Raw genomic sequence first — 19025 nt, forward strand, 5'->3', positions numbered from 1 at the left:
GGTCAAGAGATCGAGACCATCCTGGTCAACATGGTGAAACCCCGTCTCTACTAAAAATACTAAAAATTAGCTGGGCATGGTGGCGTGTGCCTGTAATCCCAGCTACTCAGGAGGCTGAGGCAGGAGAATTGCCTGAACCCAGGAGGCGGAGGTTGCGGTGAGCCAAGATCGCGCCATTGCACTCCAGCCTGGGCAACAAGAGCGAAACTCCGTCTCAGAAAAAAAACACACACACACACAAAAAAACCAAAAAAACACTCAACCAACCACACAAAAAGACACACACACACACACACACACACACACACACACACCCCCAGGGTGATTACTAAATAAAATATCGCTTCACCAATCGGCTTGCTTCTCTTAATCCCTCATAGAAATCCTGGAGCAGCTGCGGGGTTCAGTGAGGCCAGACTCCAGGAAGGGAATGGGTAGGATGGGTCTGGGCACTGGTGAGCAGTGGGGAGAGGAAGTAGGTTAGCTTCTAGGCTGAGGAGGGCTCCTGGAGGCTTATTCTGGGTAAAAGATGGTCTTCTCGAACTTCGGGAGGTGGGGGAACCCACATCCTGGTCTCACCCGCCCAACCGCCCACTCATCCTCGGGTTAGCAGCCATCTAAGCCCCACCCTCCCCCTCACACGCTTAGGTAGGCTGCCACAAGCTGGCCTCTTGTCCTCCTAGAGTCAGACATCACCACCAGCAGCGTCCTCTCTCCTCAGGGAGGCATGCATTTGATGCTCGAGGTCCCTGGCAGTTGTGATCGTTTCCAAGTGATGTGTGAGTCCTGTGTGTCATAGGAAGCTCCCCGTCCCCATCTGGTGACCAAAGGCCTGGCTACAAGTAGTGAGTCCTCCCTCCTCCACCCGGACCTCACTGCTCAGATCCCCTTCGCCAACTGGGACATCTTTCGACATGGCCTGGATGCTGTTGCTCATCTTGATCATGGTCCATCCAGGTGACAGGGCGTGTGCTCAGGACACCAAGGATTGTGGGTGGGAGGAGGAAGATCCAGGAGGTTGGACTAGATGCTATAGGGAGCAAGCGTGGGGGTGGCTGAAAACACCCAGTTCTGAGGGAGGAGTAGGGCCTCTCCAAAGACACTCGGTGGATTCCCCAATTCACAGACTCTCTGTGTCACCCACTGTGAGGCTTTTTAGCTAGGGTCTAGACATATAATTAGGAGTTTGAGAGATCCAAGTAAATCTATGATAGATTTCTTGGTGAAACTGTTTTGTTTTTTGTTTTTTGCTTTTTTGAGATGGAATCTTGCTTTGCTGCCCAGGCTGGCACGCAGTGGTGCAATCTCAGCTCACATTAACCTCCCGTGTTCAAGTGATTCTCCTGCCTCAGCCTCCAGAGTAGCTGGGACAACAGGCACACACCACCACACCTGGCTAATTGTTTTTGTTGTTTGTTTTGTTTTGAGACAGAGTCTTGCTCTGTTGCCCAGGCTGGAGTGCAGTGGCATGATCTTGGCTCACTGCAACCTCTGCCTCCAGGGTTCAAGCAATTCTCCTGCCTTAGCCTACCGAGTAGATGGAATTATAGGCACGTGTCACCACACCCAGCTAATTTTTGCATTTTTAGTAGAGACAGGGTTTCCCCATGTTGGCCAGGCTGGTCTCGAACTCCTGACCTCAGGTGATCTGACTGTCTTGGCCTCCCAAAGTGCTAGGATTATAGGTCCCAACCATTTTTTTTTTTTTTTTTTTTTTTTTTTTTTTTTTTTTTGAGACGGAGTTTCGCTCTTGTTACCCAGGCTGGAGTGCAATGGCGCGATCTCGGCTCACCGCAACCTCCGCCTCCTGGGTTCAGGCAATTCTCCTGCCTCAGCCTCCTGAGTAGCTGGGATTACAGGCACACGCCACCATGCCCAGCTAATTTTTGTATTTTTAGTAGAGACGGGGTTTCACTATGTTGACCAGAATGGTCTCGATCTCTTGACCTCGTGATCCACCCGCCTCAGCCTCCCAAAGTGCTAGGATTACAGGCTTGAGCCACCGCGCCCGGCCAGGTCCCAACCATTTTTATATTTTCAGTAGAGATGGGGTTTTGCTATGTTGGCCAGGCTGGTTTCAAACTCCTTATCTCAAGTGATCCACTTGCCTTGGCCTCCCAAAGTGTTGGGATTACAGTCATGAGCCACTGCATCCCGCCTGGTGAAACTGTTTTTTTTTTTTTTTTTTTTTTTTCAGACAGCCTCCTTCTACTGCACAGGCTGGAGTGTAGTGGCGCTATCATGGCTCACTGTAGCCTCCACCTCCCAGGTACAGGTGATTCTCCTGCCTGAGCCTCCCAAGTAGCTGGGATTATAGGTTCATGTCACTACCGCTGACTAACTTTTGTATTTTTTTTTTTTTTTTTGAGACAGAGTTTCGCTTTTGTTACCCAGGCTGGAGTGCAATGGCGCCATCTCGGCTCACCGCAACCTCCGCCTCCTGGGTTCAGGCAATTCTCCTGCCTCAGCCTCCTGAGTAGCTGGGATTACAGGCACGCGCCACCATGCCCAGCTAATTTTTTGTATTTTTAGTAGAGACGGGGTTTCACCATGTTGACCAGGATGGTCTCGATCTCTAAACCTCGTGATCCACCCGCCTTGGACTCCCAAAGTGCTGGGATTACAGGCTTGAGCCACTGCGCTTGGCCCTAACTTTTGTATTTTTAGTAGAGACGAGGTTTCACCATGTTGGTCAGGCTGGTCCTAAACTCCTGACCTCAGGTGATCCACTCTCCTTGGCCTCCCAAAGTGCTGGGATTACAGGCATGAGCCACGGTGCCCGGCTAAAACTGTTTTTAATGAACTGAGAGACATTAACTAACAGGCATATTCATTGACAAAATGCAGGATTTCTCAAAGTGTGGATTCCGGGGAACCTGGGACAAATTCTTAGGCCCCACTTCAGACCTACCGAATTGAAAACTCTAGGGGTGGGCCCAGGAATCTGTTTTTTAGCAAATGCTCCAGGTAATTTCCATGCACACTCAAGTTTGAGAACCACTGAAATAGAATGACTCATAAATTTCCCTAAGTAGGTAAGTTAATGAGGGATTTTAATATTGGTTTAATTCATCATTATGGATGAGTTAAATGGGAATCTCAGCCAATTAAGGTCATGTGTTCACCTAGAGACTTAATTAGTTAATGTTCTTTTTTTTTTTTTTTTTTTTGTGAGATGGAGTCGTGCTCTGTCGCCCAGGCTGGAGTGCAGTGGCTCAATCTTGGCTCACTGCAACTTCTGCCTCTGGGGTCCAAGCGATTCTCCTGCCTCAGCCTCTCAAGTAGCTGGGATTACAGGTGCCTGCCACCACACTTAGCTAATTTTTTTGTATTTTTAGTAAAGACGGGGGTTTCAGAATGTTGACCAGGCAGGTCTTGAACTCCTGACCTCATGATCTGCCTCCCTCAGCCTCCCAAAGTGCTGGGATTACAGGCGTGAGCCACTGTGCCTGGCTAGTTAATGCTTTTTAACGAAAAACAGAGTGGCTGGACGCGGTGGCTTAGGCCTGTAATCCCAGCACTTTGGGAGGCTGAGGGAGGAGGATCACTTGAGGTCAGGAGTTTGAGACCAGCCTGGCCAACATGGTGAAACTCCGTCTCTACTAAAAATACAAAAATTAGGGGGACGTGGTGGCCCATGCCTGTAATCCTAGCTACTCAGGAGGCTGAGGCAGGAGAATCACTTGAATCCAGGAGGTAGAGGTTGTAGTGAGCCAAGATCGTGCCATTGCACCCCAGCCTCAGGGCAACAGAGCAAGACTTTGCCTTGAAAAAAAAAAAAGAAAAGAGAAAAAGAACAAAGATGGCTTACTATGCAATGCCATTAGTACTAAAATAATACCTGGAATAATATAATTAGGGATGTTAGTTAAGTAGGCAGCTGCATTCATTAATAAGCTTAATTTCACTGTGATGGTTTACATTTTAGCTGGACAAGTTACTACTGAACTGGCTGGAGAATGATGGCAGAGGGTGAGAGTGAGAGTTGGTATGGGAAGAATTTGAAAAATGATTTAATAAGCAATGGTAAGAAATCAGATTGGTTGGGCCAGGTGCTGTGGCTCACATCTGTAATCCCAGCACTTCGGGAGGCCGAGGCGGGCAGATCATAAGGTCAGGAGTTAGAAACCAGCCTGACCAACATGGTGAAACCCCGTCTCTACTAAAAATACAAAAATTAGCCGGGTGTGGTGGTACACACTTGTAATCCCAGCTATTTGGGAGGCTGAGGCAGGAGAATCACTCTTAGCTGGGAGGCAGAGGTTGCAGTGAGTGGAGATCACGCCACTGTACTCCAGCCTGGGCCACAGAGCGAAGCTCCAACTCAAAAAAAGAAAGAAAGAAACAAAGAAATCAGATGGGTTAAGATGAAAGGGTTTCATGAGGCACCCAAAGTGTCTATTCCATGAACCCCACATCCGAGACAGCTGGGATGCTCTACTCCAAGCTCACCTGTCTTTCCTGTTTGGAGTAACTCAGGAGGCTTTTCTCTGGGTCTTCCTTCTGCCTCCAGGATCCTGTGCTCTCTGGGTGTCCCAGCCCCGTGAGATTCACACCCTGGAAGGATCCTCTGCCTTCCTGCCCTGCTCCTTCAATGCCAGCAGAGGGAAACTGGCCATTGGCTCCGTCATGTGGTTCCGAGATGAGGTGGCTTCAGGGAAGGAGGTGAGGAATGGAACCCCAGAGTTCAGGGGTCGCCTGGCTCCCCTTGCTTCTTCCCGTTTCCTCCACGACCACCAGGCTGAGCTGTGCATCCGGGACGTGCGAGGCCATGACGCCGGCATCTACTTCTGCAGAGTGGAGGTGCTGGGCCTGGGTGTCGGGACAGGGAATGGGACTCGGCTGGTGGTTGAGAAAGGTGAGATGCTGGGAGGTGGTGTCTCTTCCTGGCTGGAGGTCCCAAGAGGCAATGTCCTTGGGAGTCAGAGATCCTCCCCTGGGGTCCCTATGCTCCTGGAAAGAAGTGCACACAGAAGAAGCCTATGTGCACTTCTTCCCCAACCCCTTTCTCCACGGCCCCGTGCAGAACATCCTCAGCTAGGGGCTGGTCCAGTCCTCCTCCTTCGGGCTGGATTCTATGCCACCAGCTTTTTTTCTGTGGCCGTGGGCAGCACCCTCTATTACCAGGACAAATGTGAGTAATGGAGCCAGGGGCAGTAGTGGACAAGATGGGAGGGGCAGTAGGAGAGTGGGAGGAGAGGGGACAGAGACCAGGAGGAGCGCCTCGGGGGACTTCGACACTGAGCAGCTCCTGTCCTCTCTCTGACCAGGCCACTGTCACATGGGAACATGCTGCCACTCCTCAGATGGCCCCTGAGGAGTGATCCCAGACGCCAGTGATCCCCAGTCCTCTTCAAAAGACCCCAATAAATCGCTCTCTGCCCTACCACTAACTCCTCCTTATGAGTCTCATGTGTTTTCTTCTCCATTCTCCAGATGCCCAATCTCCCCTCTCCGGATTCCCCCAACTCTGAACTCTCCCTTCCACCAGGTCTGACCTGGAAAGGTCCAAGAAGGCAGCTTCCGGCTGTGGTGCCCAGGGCCCCTCCCACCGCCATGTGGGGGCTCAGCACACCTGCTCCCCAGACCCAGGAGGCTGAGCCTGATTGTCCTGAGAAGTGGGAAGGATCAGATATGACCCCTCCTTGGAAACTGCCCTTTCCTGCCAGGCCCACACATGCTCTCTTTTGGCTGTTAGGGGAGCCTGGGTCCCTGAAGACTCTCATTTGCCCAATAAATCACTACTTGACCCCAGAGTGGGTGGGAGGGTGGTTTTTTTTTTTTTTTTTTTTTGAGATGGAATTTTGCTCTTGTTACCCAGGCTGGAGTGCAATGGCGCGATCTCGGCTCACCACAACCTTCGCCTCCTGGGTTCAGGCAATTCTCCTGTCTCAGCCTCCTGGGTAGCTGGGATTACAGGCACGCACCACCATGCCCAGCTAATGTTTTGTATTTTTAGTAGAGACGGGGTTTCACCATGTTGACCAGGATGGTCTCGATCTCTTGACCTCGTGATCCACCCAAAGTGGAGGTCTCAGCCTCCCAAAGTGCTGGGATTACAGGCTTGAGCCACCGTGCCCGGCGGTTATTTTAATTTTTACATAACAAACACCCTATTCAAAGGTCAAAAAGCCACAGAAGTTTTGATGATAATCATTTTGAGCGGAAGCTGGAGATGGACCGAGAGGACTGAGACACAGAAGTGGGGGGACCACGGTCTTTATTGGGTGGACCACAGGGTGACCCTGTCCGCCTGCCTGGGTCGAGGGGCGTGTCTGGGGTGCTCAGGTGGGTTTGTTCTCAGCAATACAGGCATAGTCAGCTCTGGGATCCTCCTTGGTGCCTCTCTCTTCTCTGTCCCTGAGGTCAGGTCCCTGGCTGCTGGGCACTGGCAGCCTCTGCAGCGATGCATAGTGGAGCTCCTGCTCCGAGGAGCCCTGGGCCTGGGGACAGAAGGTGCTGATGGGAGGCCACGCCTTCAGGTCCTTGCCAGTGAGTTCTGCTCCTGCCTCCAGCCTTCCTTACTTCCCTGACTCTCTCTCTCTCTCTCTCTCTCTGTCTCTCTCTCTCTCTCTCTCTCTCTCTGTCTCTCTGTCTCTCTCTCTCTCTCTCTCTCTCTGGAGGCAGAGTCCCACTATGTTTTCCAGGTTGGTCTTACCCCTGAGCTCAAGCCATCATCCTCCTTCAGCCTCCTAATAGCTGAAGTACATGCATGAGCCACTGTGCCTGGTTCTGGAGCTTCTCTCTCTGTCTCTGTCTCACTCTCTCTCACTGCACTTTCTCTTTGTGTCTTTTTCACTCTCATTCTCTCCCTGTCTCTCACTCCTCTCCTCTCTCTCACTTTTTCTCTTGGTTTCTGTCTCCCTTTCTCTCTCTCGCCCTAATTTTCTCTGCCTTCCTCACGCTCCTACTTTTCTCTCTCCTCATCTCCCGCCCCCACCCCTCCTCTCAGTGCCCAGCCACGCTGCTCCCCGCCCACCCACTCGGGTCCTCTCTTGCCCTCCCCATTCCCTGTCCCCGGACTCACCCAGCTGCTCTCCAGCCTCTTTACTGGAAGAAAAGAAGAAGCTCAGCACAGCCCACCCTGTGTGCTTCTCCCCACCCCTCACCGGCTCCCCACCCCAGCAGGCATGGGCTCCCTTGTTGGCTTCCCCATGGCTCCAGAGCCAGCCGTAGTTCGGGAAAGGGTGTGGGTGGGGCCACAGGGGGCACTAACGCGGGGTGAGGAGGGAGTGCGGCGCTCACCTCTGCGATGCAGCCAACAAAGGCAGACGGACAGAAGGACCACAGCCAGAAGCAGGAGCCCGCCCAGTCCCAGGCCCCCGTAGAGGTATATACTACCTATACATAGGGAAGTACTACCTATATATAGGGAAGAAGGCTCAAGGTTAGAGACCCCATTCCCTCTCCAGCCCACCCCGGCCTCCTGGTTGGTTGCTGCTTTCTCAGATTCTCTCTCCAACAGTTTAGAGGCAGAAAAATATACCCTCAGAGCTTCTCCACCCCAGACCTCAATACCTCACCTCCTACCAGGGTACGTGCCCTCATCGGTTCTCTTGCCTCATAGCTGAGACCACTCACCCTTCAGAGGCTTCCCGCTGAAACCCCTGCTGTTTGGGGGCCTCCTGTGAGGTCCCTTTCCCTCCTGCATCAGCTGTCCCCAGAGGCTGTCCACCTAGTCATGAGCCGCACACATCACTGTTCCCCATCACCTCCTGAGCTCCCAGTACCCTCCCTAAGCAGATGCTAGAGGCCCTTTACTTACACATATTGCCATTGAAATGTGACGTTATTAAGTCGGGGATCAGGGACTGGCCTGGAAGTCAAACTCTAGTCCTTGCTCTTTTAGGTGAAATGATCAGGGGTTAGTCACGTGCCTCAAGTTCCTCATCTGCGAAGTGAGGGGCCCTCTGTTATGATCGTTCCCAGGCTGGGGAGCCTCACTTATGTGCCAACCCTGAGCTGGACACTTTCCATTCCTCACTGCTAATCGTCAGAACACAGGGTATCATGGTGTCCATTGTCCAAGTACGGACCCGAGATTCAAGCCTGAACTTTACTATCTCCATCCCAGAAGAGTGGAGCTGGAGTTTAAGGCCAGCTCTGTCCAGCTCCAGAGCCCAGCCCTTTCCTCTGCCCTGGGCTGACTAGGTGGTTTGATGGGGCCTTTCCAGCCCTGCATGGTTTTAGGTGCTGGTAAGGGGCTGATCGAGCGGAAGGAGCCTGGGCCTGGGTGGGTGTGGGCACTGAGAGGAAGTAGGGAGGGTGATATCAGCACACCCAACAGCTGGGCTGCTCCCTGAGCCTCTGAGCAGCGCAGGAGTGTGGGGGCCCCCTTGGCTGGTGTGGAGATCCGCTTCCTTCAGGCAGATGTCGCTGGGGCTGAAGTGGGGCATGGAGGAGCGTCTGGGGCCCCTTAACTTCCCCTCAGGCACTTCCTGCCCTTCAACCACTGGTTCCTGTTTGAGGGCAAAGAGGGGGCCACTGTCTTCACCCCAGAGCCAAATATACTGAGTAGGGTCTGGAAACTGCAATCCTTCTGGGTTTAAGAGGAATTCTGGAGAGTGGGGAGCAGAACCCCAGGTGGAGGCCATAAGGGCTGTGGGCATAGAAAGGGATTGTCTTTCATTATTTGGGGAGCAGAGACTCAGAGGATTCCTCCACAGTCCAGGGAAACTCAAAACCATGCTCTCCCACCCGTCATCGTAGCTTCATCTGACTCTGGGGTGTGACCATCCTTCCACCAAGTCCCTGCCCATTCCCAGCTTACCCAGAGCCCGTGGCCTGCAGGATAAACAGACTCCAAATTGGCCAGCGCTGTCTGGCTGGAGAGAAGCGTTGCCACTTCAGACATTCCTGCCTCTCCTCTGGCTTTAACTTCTCCCGTAGCCTGGGTTCCTCCCCAGCATTGCTAGGAGAGGAAGTTCGGCTTGAGGGTTAGGGTTACAACATCTTTTCTTTCAAACTCTTAGGCCTATAGCTAGGGCTGTCATCTCGTCATTTCACGGATCCTGCCACTGGTCAGCCAACATCCACCTCCTTCAGGTGTCTTCCTTGGTTAACTTTTTCTTTACTACCCCTTACACTGCATCTGTTGAGACTGCTTGATCTTGGTGTATGTGTGTGGACACACACTCCACTCCCACATCAGACTGGGAGCCCTGGCATATTTGGGGTGACCCACTTGTGTCTGATTAACACACAGGATGTGACAGACTAGATCTACATGAGCCCTGTGGATCCATCTAGGACAGAAAGTTGGTGATGGAAAGGAGGTATGCGCAATCCAGGTAAACTTCCTGTAGGAGGCAGCTTTCTGGCATTGAAAACAGAACTAAGTAAAGGCAGCCGCCTGAGGCTCTCTGGAGAGACCTGGGTGAAGGCTTCTTAGTGGCACTGCGATGGAGACGGAGATGGGTGCTAGAGGATTGCAGGCTTACTCCTTGCGGAGGGTGAAGACTGGGGAACTCGTGTAAGGCAAAGGGTGAGGAGGAGATCTGGTGCTTGGGTGGGTCCATATTCATTTGCATTTCCCCTTCCAAATTCAAGAAACTTCTACTTCCTCCCTCACCCTTCTCCCCATCCTCCATGTTCCTTAAGCTGAATAATATTCAGGGTTTTTTACAGTTGATTATTAAAAAGTACAAACAAGCCGGGCGCGGTGGCTCAAGCCTGTAATCCCAGCACTTTGGGAGGCCGAGGCGGGTGGATCACGAGGTCAAGAGATCGAGACCATCCTGGTCAGCATGGTGAAACCCCGTCTCTACTAAAAATACAAAAAATTAGCTGGGCATGGTGGCGCGTGCCTGTAATCCCAGCTACTCAGGAGGCTGAGGCAGCAGAATTGCCTGAACCCAGGAGGCGGAGGTTGCGGTGAGCCGAGATCGCGCCATTGCACTCCAGCCTGGGTAAACAAGAGCGAAACCCTGTCTCAAAAAAAAAAAAAAAAAAAAAAAAAAGTACAAACATAGGATGAAATGAAAAGAATTGAACAGTGAACATATTCTTACCACCTAGACACTACTAGATAACATTTTTTGTTTTGTTTTTGAGATGGGGAGGTCTCGCTCCGTCACTCAGCCTGAAGTGCAGTGGTAAAATCATAGCTCACTGCAGCCTTGAATTCCTGGGCTCAGTGATCCTCCCACCTCAGCATCCTGAGTAGCTAGGACTGCAGGCACCTGCTACCACATGAGGCTTTGTAGAGATGGGTCTTACGATGTTGCCCAGGCTGGTCTTGAACTCTTGGCCTCAAGCAATCGTTCCACCTTAGCCTCCCGAAGTGCTGGAATTACAGAGTGACCCACTGCACCCGGCTCTGTTAACATCTTTTATTTGCTTTATCACATATTTATCAATCCATCTCATTTTAAATATCTTTTTTTTTTTTTTTTTTTTTTTTTTTTTTTTTTTTTGAGACGGAGTTTCGCTCTTGTTACCCAGGCTGGAGTGCAATGGCGCCATCTCGGCTCACCGCAACCTCTGCCTCCTGAGTTCAGGCAATTCTCCTGCCTCAGCCTCCTGAGTAGCTGGGATTACAGGCACACGCCACCATGCCCAGCTAATGTTTTGTATTTTTAGTAGAGACAGGGTTTCACCATGTTGACCAGGATGGTCTCAATCTTTTGACCTCGTGATCCACCCGCCTCAGCCTCCCAAAGTGCTGGGATTACAGGCTTGAGCCACCGCGCCCGGCTTAAATATCTTTAAAAATTGCAAGTATCAGTACATTTTACATCCAAACCCTTCAGAAGCTTCACATAGACTGGAGTTCAGTATTTATTTCCCTAGTTCTTTTCTGGCTTGAGGAAAACAAATTTTACATACAAATCTCAAGTCAGTACTCTTTTTTTTTTTTTAAACTTGATCTTGGCCAAAAGGCTGAGAAGTGATCTTTTTTTATTTGAGACGGAGTCTTGCTCTGTCACCCAGGCTGGGGTGCAGTGGTGTGATCTGGGCTTATTGCAACCTCTGCCTTCCAGGTTCAAGTGATTCTTCTGCCTCAGCCTCCTGAGTAGCTGGAACTACAGGTTTGTGCCACCACACCCAGCTAATTTTTGTATTTTTAATGGAGACAGGGTTTCACCATGTTGGCCATGCTGGTCTTTAACTCTTGACCTCAAGTGATCCGTCTGACTTGGTCTTCTAAAGTGCTGGGATTACAGGCATGAGCCACCGTGCCAGGCCCAGTACTCAGTTGTTTTTTTTTGTTTTTTTTTTTTTTTTTTTTTTTTTTTTTGAGACAGAGTTTCGCTCTTGTTACCCAGGCTGGAGTGCAATGGCACGATCTCGGCTCACCGCAACCTCCACCTCCTGGGTTCAAGCAATTCTCTTGCCTCAGCCTCCCGAGTAGCTGGGATTACAGGCACGCACCACCATGCCCAGCTAATTTTTTGTATTTTTAGTAGAGATGGGTTTTCACCATGTTGACCAGGATGGTCTCGATCTCTTGACCTCGTGATCCACCCGCCTCGGCCTCCCAAAGTGCTGGGATTACAGGCTTGAGCCACCGCGCCCAGCTACTCAGTTTTTAAACTGCCTTGTGGCCGGGTGTGTTGGCTCACGCCTGTAATCCCCAGGACTTTGGGAGGTCAAGGAGGGTGGATCACAAGGTCAAGAGATCGAGATGAGCCTGGCCAAACACGGTGAAACCCTGTCTCTATTAAAAATACAAAAATTAGCCTGGTGTGGCGGTGTACGCCTGTAGCCTCAGCTACTTGGGAGGCTGAGGCAGGAGAATCGCTTGAACCTGGGAGGTGGAGATTGCAATGAGCTGAGATCGTGCCACTACACTCCAGCCTGACGACAGAGTGAGACTCCATCTCAAAAATAAATAAATAAATAAAAAATAAACTGCCTTGTCATCAAGGCTCTGGCGCCAGATGCCTGGGTTCAAGTCCTTGTTATGCCACTGGCTATGTGAGCTCCGTAAGATTCTTAACCTCTCTGTGCCCCAGTTTCCTCTTAGGGTTTTGTCAGGATTATGATTACTGGCTGGGCATGGTGGCTCATGCCTGTAATCCCAGCACTTTAGGAGGCCAACACTGACAAGTCACTTGAGTCCAGGAGTTTGAGCCCAGCCTGGGCAACATGGCAAAAACCCATCTCTACAAAAAATACAAAAATTAGCTGGGTGTGATGGCATTTGGCTGTAATCCCAGCTATTCAGAAGGCTGAGGTCGGTGGATGGAAACAGCCTGGAGGTCAAGGCTGCAGTGAGCCATGATCCCATCACTGCACTCCAGCTTGGGTGGCATAGCGAGACCCTGTTTCAGAAAAAAAGTATTAAAATGTGTAAATTAGTGGCATACACATACTAAGTGCATTTCGTGTATCAGGTATATTATTCTTACTATTACCCAAACACATATAGAGATGCTGCCAGGAAAGGGAGATGACGGGGGCCCTCCCGGATTCCTTGGACCTGGACTTGCCTCCCTTGACTCTTTTTTTTTTTTTTTTTTCCTGAGACGGAGTTTCACTCTTGTTACCCAGGCTGGAGTGCAATGGCGCGATCTCGGCTCACCGCAACCTCCGCCTCCTGGGTTCAGGCAATTCTCCTGCCTCAGCCTCCTGAGTAGCTGGGATTACAGGCACGCGCCACCATGCCCAGCTAATTTTTTGTATTTTTAGTAGAGATGGGGTTTCACCATGTTGACCAGGATGGTCTCGATCTCTTGACCTCGTGATCCACCCGTCTCGGCCTCCCAAAGTGCTGGGATTACAGGCTTGAGCCACCGCGCCTGGCTTTTTGTTGTTGTTGTTTTTTGACGGAGTTTCGCTCTTGTTACCCGGGCTGGAGTGCAATGGCGCGATCTCGGCTCATTGCAATCTCCACCTCCCAGGTTCAAGCGATTCTCCTGCCTCGGCCTCCCAAATAGCTGAGGCTACAGGTGTACACCGCCACACCAGGCTAATTTTTTTTTTTTTTTTTTTGAGACGGAGTTTCACTCTTGTTACCCAGGCTGGAGTGCAATGGCGCGATCTCGGCTCACCGCAACCTCCGCCTCCTAGGTTCAGGCAATTCTCCTGCCTCAGCCTCCTGAGTAGCTGGGATTACAGGCACGAGTCACCATGCCCAACTAATTTTTTGTATTTTTAGTAGAGACAGGGTTTCACCATGTCGACCAGGATGGTCTCGAACTCTCGACCTCGTGATCCACCCGCCTCGGCCTCCCAAAGTGCTGGGATTACAGGCTTGAGCCACCGCGCCCGGCCTTTTTTTTTTTTTTTAAATAAAAATTGGGTTTCTCCATGTTGGCCAGGCTGGTCTTGAACTCCTGACCTCAGGTGATCCACCCACCTTGGCCTCCCAAAGTGCTCGGATTATAGGCGTGAGCCACAGCACCCGGCCTGCTCCCTTGACTTTACCACTCACGCTGCCTCACCTCTACCATTTAATCCTTGCTGCTTTGTTTGGTTATTCCAGCATTTATTTGTCCTTTTATTCATTTATGTACAGACATTTATTAAGCACTTATTAATGGATAGCGCTCATTGCAGACTTCGAAGCTCTTTGAGGACTGGAGTATCCCTTGTCCATCTGTCTTTTTTTTTTTTTTTTTTTTTTTTTGAGACGGAGTTTCGCTCTTGTTACCCAGGCTGGAGTGCAATGGCGCGATCTCGGCTCACCGCAACCTCCGCCTCCTGGGTTCAAGCAATTCTCTTGCCTCAGCCTCCTGAGTAGCTGGGATTACAGGCACGTGCCACCATGCCCAGCTGATTTTTTTTTGTATTTTTAGTAGAGATGGGGTTTCACCATGTTGACCAGGATGGTCTCGATCTCTTGACCTCGTGATCCACCCGCCTCGGCCTCCCAAAGTGCTGGGATTACAGGCTTGAGCCACCGCGCCCGGCCCATCTGTTTTTACTCTTTGCAGCAGGGAGGTAAAGCTCCATTTCCATCCCTCCTCAGTGAGTCAGCAGTCAGTGGTGAGCCTAAGGCTTACCTCTGCCTTTCTCACCCAGCACAGGGTCTAAAGGTGTGCAAGGGAATGGGAGGAGGTCAGCCCAGTATGGGAATCAGTTCTTCTCAGGGACCCAGACATCCATCCCTCAAGACTCCAGTCCTTGTCCTACTCCAGCCCTTGACCTCAGGTTTGTGGATCAGCTCTTCCTTCAGCACCTACCTTAAAGGTATAGAAGAATGCAAACCACATTGCACCTGGAGATCGGTGTTCTCATTTCAGCTCTGCTGACTGACTTTCTGCAAGCTACCTTCCCTCCCCAGGCCTCAGTTTCCCTCTCTGCTGAGCCAGAAGATGTCTAAAGTCCCCTTTGGTTCCACCCTGAGAGCCTGTCTGCATACCCCAACTTCTCCCCCAGTTCGGAGAACCCAGGCATCCAGTTGCCCCACCCCAGCTCTGGGTAAACAGGAAGCTGGGTGAGGGGAGACGGGGTGTGTGGAAAGTCCCAGCCAGGTGTGTGAGTCTACAGGGAGGGGGTGGCCCCATCCCTGAGGTATGAAAACCCCTGCTTTGCCTCTGGTTCAGTCTCAATGGGGGCAATGGGGCTGGAGGGTAGGGGTGGGAGGCTCCAGGGGAGGGGCTCCCTCCTGCTAGCTGTGGCAGGAGCCACATTTCTGGTGACCCTGTTGCTGGTGGTGCCTATCACTGTCCTGGCTGTGCTGGCCTTGGTGCCCCAGGATCAGGGAGGACTGGTGAGTGGCTGCAACAGGTCCTGGTGGAGGGCTGTTTGTTGCGGATGCTGGGCTCCCTCTGGTCGTGCCTGTGGTCTTTTGCCCCGTCTGGCTTAGCTGGCTCTGCTGTCTCTGGTGGGGATGTCTTGTGTCTTTGCTGACTCTCTTTCCATGTACTGTACCTATGATGTGCTGATCTCCCAACGTAAGCCCCTTATGTCACCTCTTCCCAAGGCACATCTGTCTCTCTGCCCAAGTACCTATGCCTTGCTTCCTCTCCCTTCTAGGGAGGTGTGGTTGGGGATGGTGCTAGTGGGAGAAACCCCAGGCCTGCAGCTTGAGTCCATTTTCAGAGGGGTAGGGGTGACATGAGCTGAATCTGAACTCTGGGCACTGTGACCCCACCCAACCAGGTAACGGAGACCGCTGACCCCGGGGCACAGGCCCAGCAAGGACTGGGTAAGAGCTGACCGTTTCTCCTTACCCTATCCAGCCCCTCAGGGGCTCCCAGCTCCCGGCTGTGTACCCAGATACCTCTTCCTCCAGGAATCCAGGCTCCCCATCCCTGAACCCTGTCCTCTCAAGGGTCGCCAGCATGAGTGGCTGCCCTGGCCCCAATCGTGGACTCTATTATGCCCCTTCCAGGGTTTCAGAAGCTGCCGGAGGAGGAGCCAGAAACAGATCTCAGCCCCGAGCTCCCAGCTGCCCACCTCATAGGTAAGGTTCTCAAAGACCCGAATAAATTTAAATAATCCGAAGGTTCCAGTTCTGCTGGCCCAGAGTCCCTGGGCTCCATGATTCCGGGGCTCGGTTTTCCACCCGCTTTACCACCTTTCGCCGCTCGTGCCCACCCTTCCGCTCGTCCCCGCGGTGCAGCTGCTTATTCCCGCCAGCGCAGGCAAAAGCCGGCCCGGACGTCCCCACTACAGCGCCCTGCACCCCACCTCCCTGTTCCCTCGGCCCCCAGCTCGCACTCATCCCAGAGACAGCACCTCCCCCCCGCCCCCCCACACACACCCCGCCGCGGCCCCGCGCGGCTCCCCGCGGGGCTAAGAGCCGCCACCCTCCAGAACCCGAGCCCTTAGGATCGTTTTCCCAAGAGCGCGCGGGCCCCTGTCTCCGCAGGCGCTCCGCTGAAGGGGCAGAGGCTGGCCTGGGAGGCGACGAAGGAACAGGCGTTTCTGAGCCCCGGGACGCGGTTCTCGGACGCCGAGGGGCTGGCGCTCCCGCAGGACGGCCTCTATTACCTCTACTGTTTCGTCGGCTACCGGGGCCGGGCGCCCCCTGGCGGCGAGGGTCCCCGCGGCCGCTCGGTCACGCTGCGCAGCTCGCTGTACCGGGAGGGGGGCGCCTACGGGCCGGGCACTCCCGAGCTGCTGCTCGAGGGCGCCGAGACCGTGACCCTCGTGGTGGACCCGGCCGGGAGGCAAGGGTACGGGCCTCTCTGGTACACGAGCGTGGGGTTCGGCGGCCTGGTGCAGCTCCGGAGGGGCGAGAGGGTGTACGTCAACATCAGTCACCCCGATATGGTGGACTTCGCGAGAGGGAAGACCTTCTTTGGGGCGGTGATGGTGGGGTGAGGGGATATGACTGCGTGATGCGAGTGCGTGAATATTGGGGGCCCGGACGCCCAGGACCCCATGGCAGTGGGAAAAATGTAGGAGACTGTTTGGAAATGGATTTTGAGTCTGATGAAAATAAAGAATGGAAAGCTTCAGTGCTGCTGATACAGATGCTGCTATGTGACGCGTCTTCACTCGGGATGGGTGCACGGGTGTGGGTTAAATATTCTCTGTACTTTTCTGGTTGCTTGAAACAATGCACCACAACACAATGTATGGGCTTTGCTCCTGAGGATGGTGGTCTGCTGGTCCCACCCCTCCCTGCCTCTGAATGGCCAGGCCCCACCATGAGTCCAGTTGGAGGGTGGAAGAAAGGGGGACTCCTCAAACTCCTACGCTTCTCCAGGCATCCTGATTTTCAGGCCCACATGGTCCCAACCAGACTCTGCACCGCACTCTTTTCTTGGGTCCTCGCAACACTGAGAGGGATCACTGCAGAACACAGCAAGCACCGCTCAGAAAGGCGCAGCAGCAGAGTAAGCCCCTATCATGATAGAGGAATGAGGCGTGGAGGGGCCCCGCACTTCTCCCCCAGGGCTGCCTGAAGGCCGCTTTCTCTCCTACCCCACAGTCAACGCTTCTCCAAGGAGCTTAATTCAAGGCTCACCGGGGCTGAAGGGAGGAGGCGGAAGGAGAAAGAAGGGGAAGATATTAGAGAGAGACGGGGATGACGGAAGGAGTCTGTGGTGCCCGAAAACACCAGGAAGTTCTGGGGAGGAGGAAAAACCAATGCCACAATGTCCCGTTTAGGGTGAGGCGGAAAATCCTCACCTTTGGTTCACACTTCAGGCCCCCCTTCCCAAAAGTGAGTAAGTGTGGGTGCATCGGGGTAACGGTAGTCCCTCCTTCACGTCGGACTTTCAGCCACAGGCTGGGGGAGGCAGAAGGTGACCCAATGCCCTATCTAGGTCACCCCACTGGGTCACCCCACCCCCTCAGCCTACTACACATGTTTCTCCTGCCTGGCACCCCAGGGCTGGTGGTAGAGCCTAATTTCCGAGTTCACTGGGGGCTCCCAGTCTTGGGGGAGCTCAATCGCTGCCTCCATATTTGTTTTTGGAATACTGTTTTTGAGACAGGGTGTCATTCTGTCACCCAGACAGGGGGTACAGTGGCATGATCATAGCTCATTGTAACCTCAGACCCTGGGCTTGAGTGATCCTCCTGTCTCAGCCTCCTGAGTAGCTAGGACTACAGGCATGCCCCATCTGGCTTTTTATTTTATTTTATTTTATTTATTTATTTTTTTTGAGACGGAGTTTCGCTCGTGTTACCCAGGCTGGAGTGCAATGGCACGATCTCGGCTCACCGCAACCTCCGCCTCCTGGGTTCAGGCAATTCTCCTGCCTCAGCCTCCTGAGTAGCTGGGATTATAGGCACGCACCACCATGCCCAGCTAATTTTTTGTATTTTTAGTAGAGACGGGGTTTCATCATGTTGACCAGGTTGGTCTCGATCTCTCGACCTCGTGATCCACCCGCCTCGGCCTCCCAAAGTGCTGGGATTACAGGCTTGAGCCACCGCGCCCGGCCTATTTTATTTTTTTGAGATGGAGTTTCGCTCTTGTTGCCCAGGCTGGAGAAAACCGTGTGGTAGTGGAGTGCAAATGGTATGATCTCAGCTCATCGCAATCTCCTCCTCCTGGGTTCAAGTGATTCTCCTGCCTCAGCCCCCCGAGTAGCTGGGATTATAGCCATGTGCCACCATGTCCTGCTAATCTTGTATTTTTAGTAGAGATGAGGCTTCTCCATGTTGGTCAGGCTGTTCCCAAACTCCTGACCTCATGATCCAACTGCCTCATCTTCCCAAAGTGCTGGGATCACAGGCGTGAGTCACGGTGCCCAGCCCACCTGGCTAATTTTTAAATTTTCTGTGGAAACAAAGTCTTGTTATGTTTCACAGGCTGGTCTTGAACTAGTGGGCTCAAGTGATCCTCCCATCTTAGCCTCCCAAAGTGCTGAAATTACATTTCCAGATCACCCATCTCACACCTCTCCCCTCCTTCACTACAAAGACGAGTGGGACCAAACTGGCTTGTGAGTCCTTCACCCACCTCTTATTCCTATAGATTTTTCTTTTATTTTAAATAGAGGCAGGATGACAGGATGTCACTATGTTGCCCAGGTTGCTCTCGAGCTCCTGGGTTCAAGCAGTCTTCTCACCTTGATCTCCTGAAGTGAAGGGATTGCAGGTGCATGCCACCATGCCCAGCGGTTCAGTTCCTTCTTTATTGTCTTCATTATCTTCAATTTCACCCACTGAGAGAACGGAAGGGGATAGAACAGCTGGAAACTGGTTGCAGGAAGTAAGCCAGAATTCACTGAGTGCCCGCTGTGCCAAGGGCTGAGTGGGGTCCTCTGATGGAGGTCAAACCTTCTCTGGCATGCCCTATGTGTGGAGGATGTTCCTATCTTCATTGATAGATGGGTTAAATGGCTGGTTCAGGTGGCAGAGTTAGGACAGGGTGATTTGAAGCTTACATACCTGAATCTCTGGAAGTCCCTTGACTATGATTCAGGTACGTGAGAATGTGGCTCCTCCCCAGCTTTCTCCGTTGGTTGGCCAGCTGCAGCAGCCAGAAATCTCACCTGAGCTGTAGGATTTTCCCAGCAAGGACTGGAATTCCCAGAATTGGAAATTCCCGTGCCCTGAGGGAAAGGTAATTAGGTTCATGTTCCTGTTTCCTCGGGGATGGGGAATATTCTGCTGGGCTTTGTTTATGTAGGACCCCAGGAGTCTAAGGATGGGACTGGGTCTGAGAGATC

General features: G+C 52.5%; 3 protein-coding genes across 5 annotated transcripts; 2 read left to right on the forward strand and 1 right to left on the reverse strand.

The window, feature by feature from the left end:
- The first annotated feature begins 520 nt into the window (after nt 1-520).
- On the forward strand, nt 521-5428 carry NCR3 (natural cytotoxicity triggering receptor 3). Of its 2 annotated transcripts, XM_010332279.3 has the most exons (4): nt 525-957; nt 4514-4858; nt 5027-5134; nt 5271-5423. In XM_010332279.3, the coding sequence occupies exons 1-4, from the start codon at nt 915-917 to the stop codon at nt 5315-5317; spliced, it is 543 nt and encodes a 180-aa protein (XP_010330581.1). In that variant the 5' UTR covers nt 525-914; the 3' UTR covers nt 5318-5423. The 2 variants fall into 2 exon arrangements, with proteins under 2 accessions (XP_074254360.1, XP_010330581.1); XM_074398259.1 differs by having other exon boundaries at nt 521-957; nt 4514-5134; nt 5271-5428.
- Nucleotides 5429-6203: 775 nt separating this feature from the next.
- LST1 (leukocyte specific transcript 1) lies at nt 6204-9520 on the reverse strand. The gene is made up of 5 exons (XM_010332280.3): nt 8771-9520; nt 7766-7891; nt 7246-7362; nt 7028-7050; nt 6204-6443 (listed from the first exon to the last, which is right to left on the reverse strand). The coding sequence occupies exons 2-5, from the start codon at nt 7767-7769 to the stop codon at nt 6285-6287; spliced, it is 303 nt and encodes a 100-aa protein (XP_010330582.1). The 5' UTR covers nt 7770-7891; nt 8771-9520; the 3' UTR covers nt 6204-6284.
- Nucleotides 9521-14382: 4862 nt separating this feature from the next.
- Nucleotides 14383-16369, forward strand: LTB (lymphotoxin beta). 2 transcript variants are annotated; one of them, XM_003944353.4, is made up of 4 exons: nt 14419-14659; nt 15052-15097; nt 15284-15355; nt 15764-16369. In XM_003944353.4, the coding sequence occupies exons 1-4, from the start codon at nt 14498-14500 to the stop codon at nt 16216-16218; spliced, it is 735 nt and encodes a 244-aa protein (XP_003944402.2). In that variant the 5' UTR covers nt 14419-14497; the 3' UTR covers nt 16219-16369. The 2 variants fall into 2 exon arrangements, with proteins under 2 accessions (XP_039323408.1, XP_003944402.2); XM_039467474.2 differs by lacking the exon at nt 15052-15097 and having other exon boundaries at nt 14383-14659.
- Nucleotides 16370-19025: the final 2656 nt, after the last annotated feature.

The sequence above is a fragment of the Saimiri boliviensis genome, chromosome 4 (assembly GCF_048565385.1).
Source record: "Saimiri boliviensis isolate mSaiBol1 chromosome 4, mSaiBol1.pri, whole genome shotgun sequence".
In the NCBI taxonomy this organism is placed as follows: domain Eukaryota; kingdom Metazoa; phylum Chordata; class Mammalia; order Primates; family Cebidae; genus Saimiri; species Saimiri boliviensis.

What these genes read in the sequence shown, in the direction of transcription:
- LTB (XM_003944353.4), top strand. Translation starts at nt 14,498, where the DNA reads ATGGGGGCAATGGGGCTGGAGGGTAGGGGTGGGAGGCTCCAGGGGAGG. An exon ending in CCCAGGATCAGGGAGGACTG is followed by an intron (nt 14,660 to 15,051) that starts GTGAGTGGCTGC and finishes CCACCCAACCAG; the next exon opens with GTAACGGAGACCGCTGACCC. An exon ending in ACAGGCCCAGCAAGGACTGG is followed by an intron (nt 15,098 to 15,283) that starts GTAAGAGCTGAC and finishes TGCCCCTTCCAG; the next exon opens with GGTTTCAGAAGCTGCCGGAG.
- NCR3 (XM_074398259.1), top strand. Translation starts at nt 915, where the DNA reads ATGGCCTGGATGCTGTTGCTCATCTTGATCATGGTCCATCCAG. An exon ending in CTTGATCATGGTCCATCCAG is followed by an intron (nt 958 to 4,513) that starts GTGACAGGGCGT and finishes TTCTGCCTCCAG; the next exon opens with GATCCTGTGCTCTCTGGGTG. An exon ending in CCTCTATTACCAGGACAAAT is followed by an intron (nt 5,135 to 5,270) that starts GTGAGTAATGGA and finishes CTCTCTGACCAG; the next exon opens with GCCACTGTCACATGGGAACA.
- LST1 (XM_010332280.3), bottom strand. An exon ending in TTGTTGGCTGCATCGCAGAG is followed by an intron (nt 7,051 to 7,245) that starts GTGAGCGCCGCA and finishes CTTTTCTTCCAG; the next exon opens with TAAAGAGGCTGGAGAGCAGC. An exon ending in AGAGGCTGGAGAGCAGCTGG is followed by an intron (nt 6,444 to 7,027) that starts GTGAGTCCGGGG and finishes TTCTGTCCCCAG; the next exon opens with GCCCAGGGCTCCTCGGAGCA.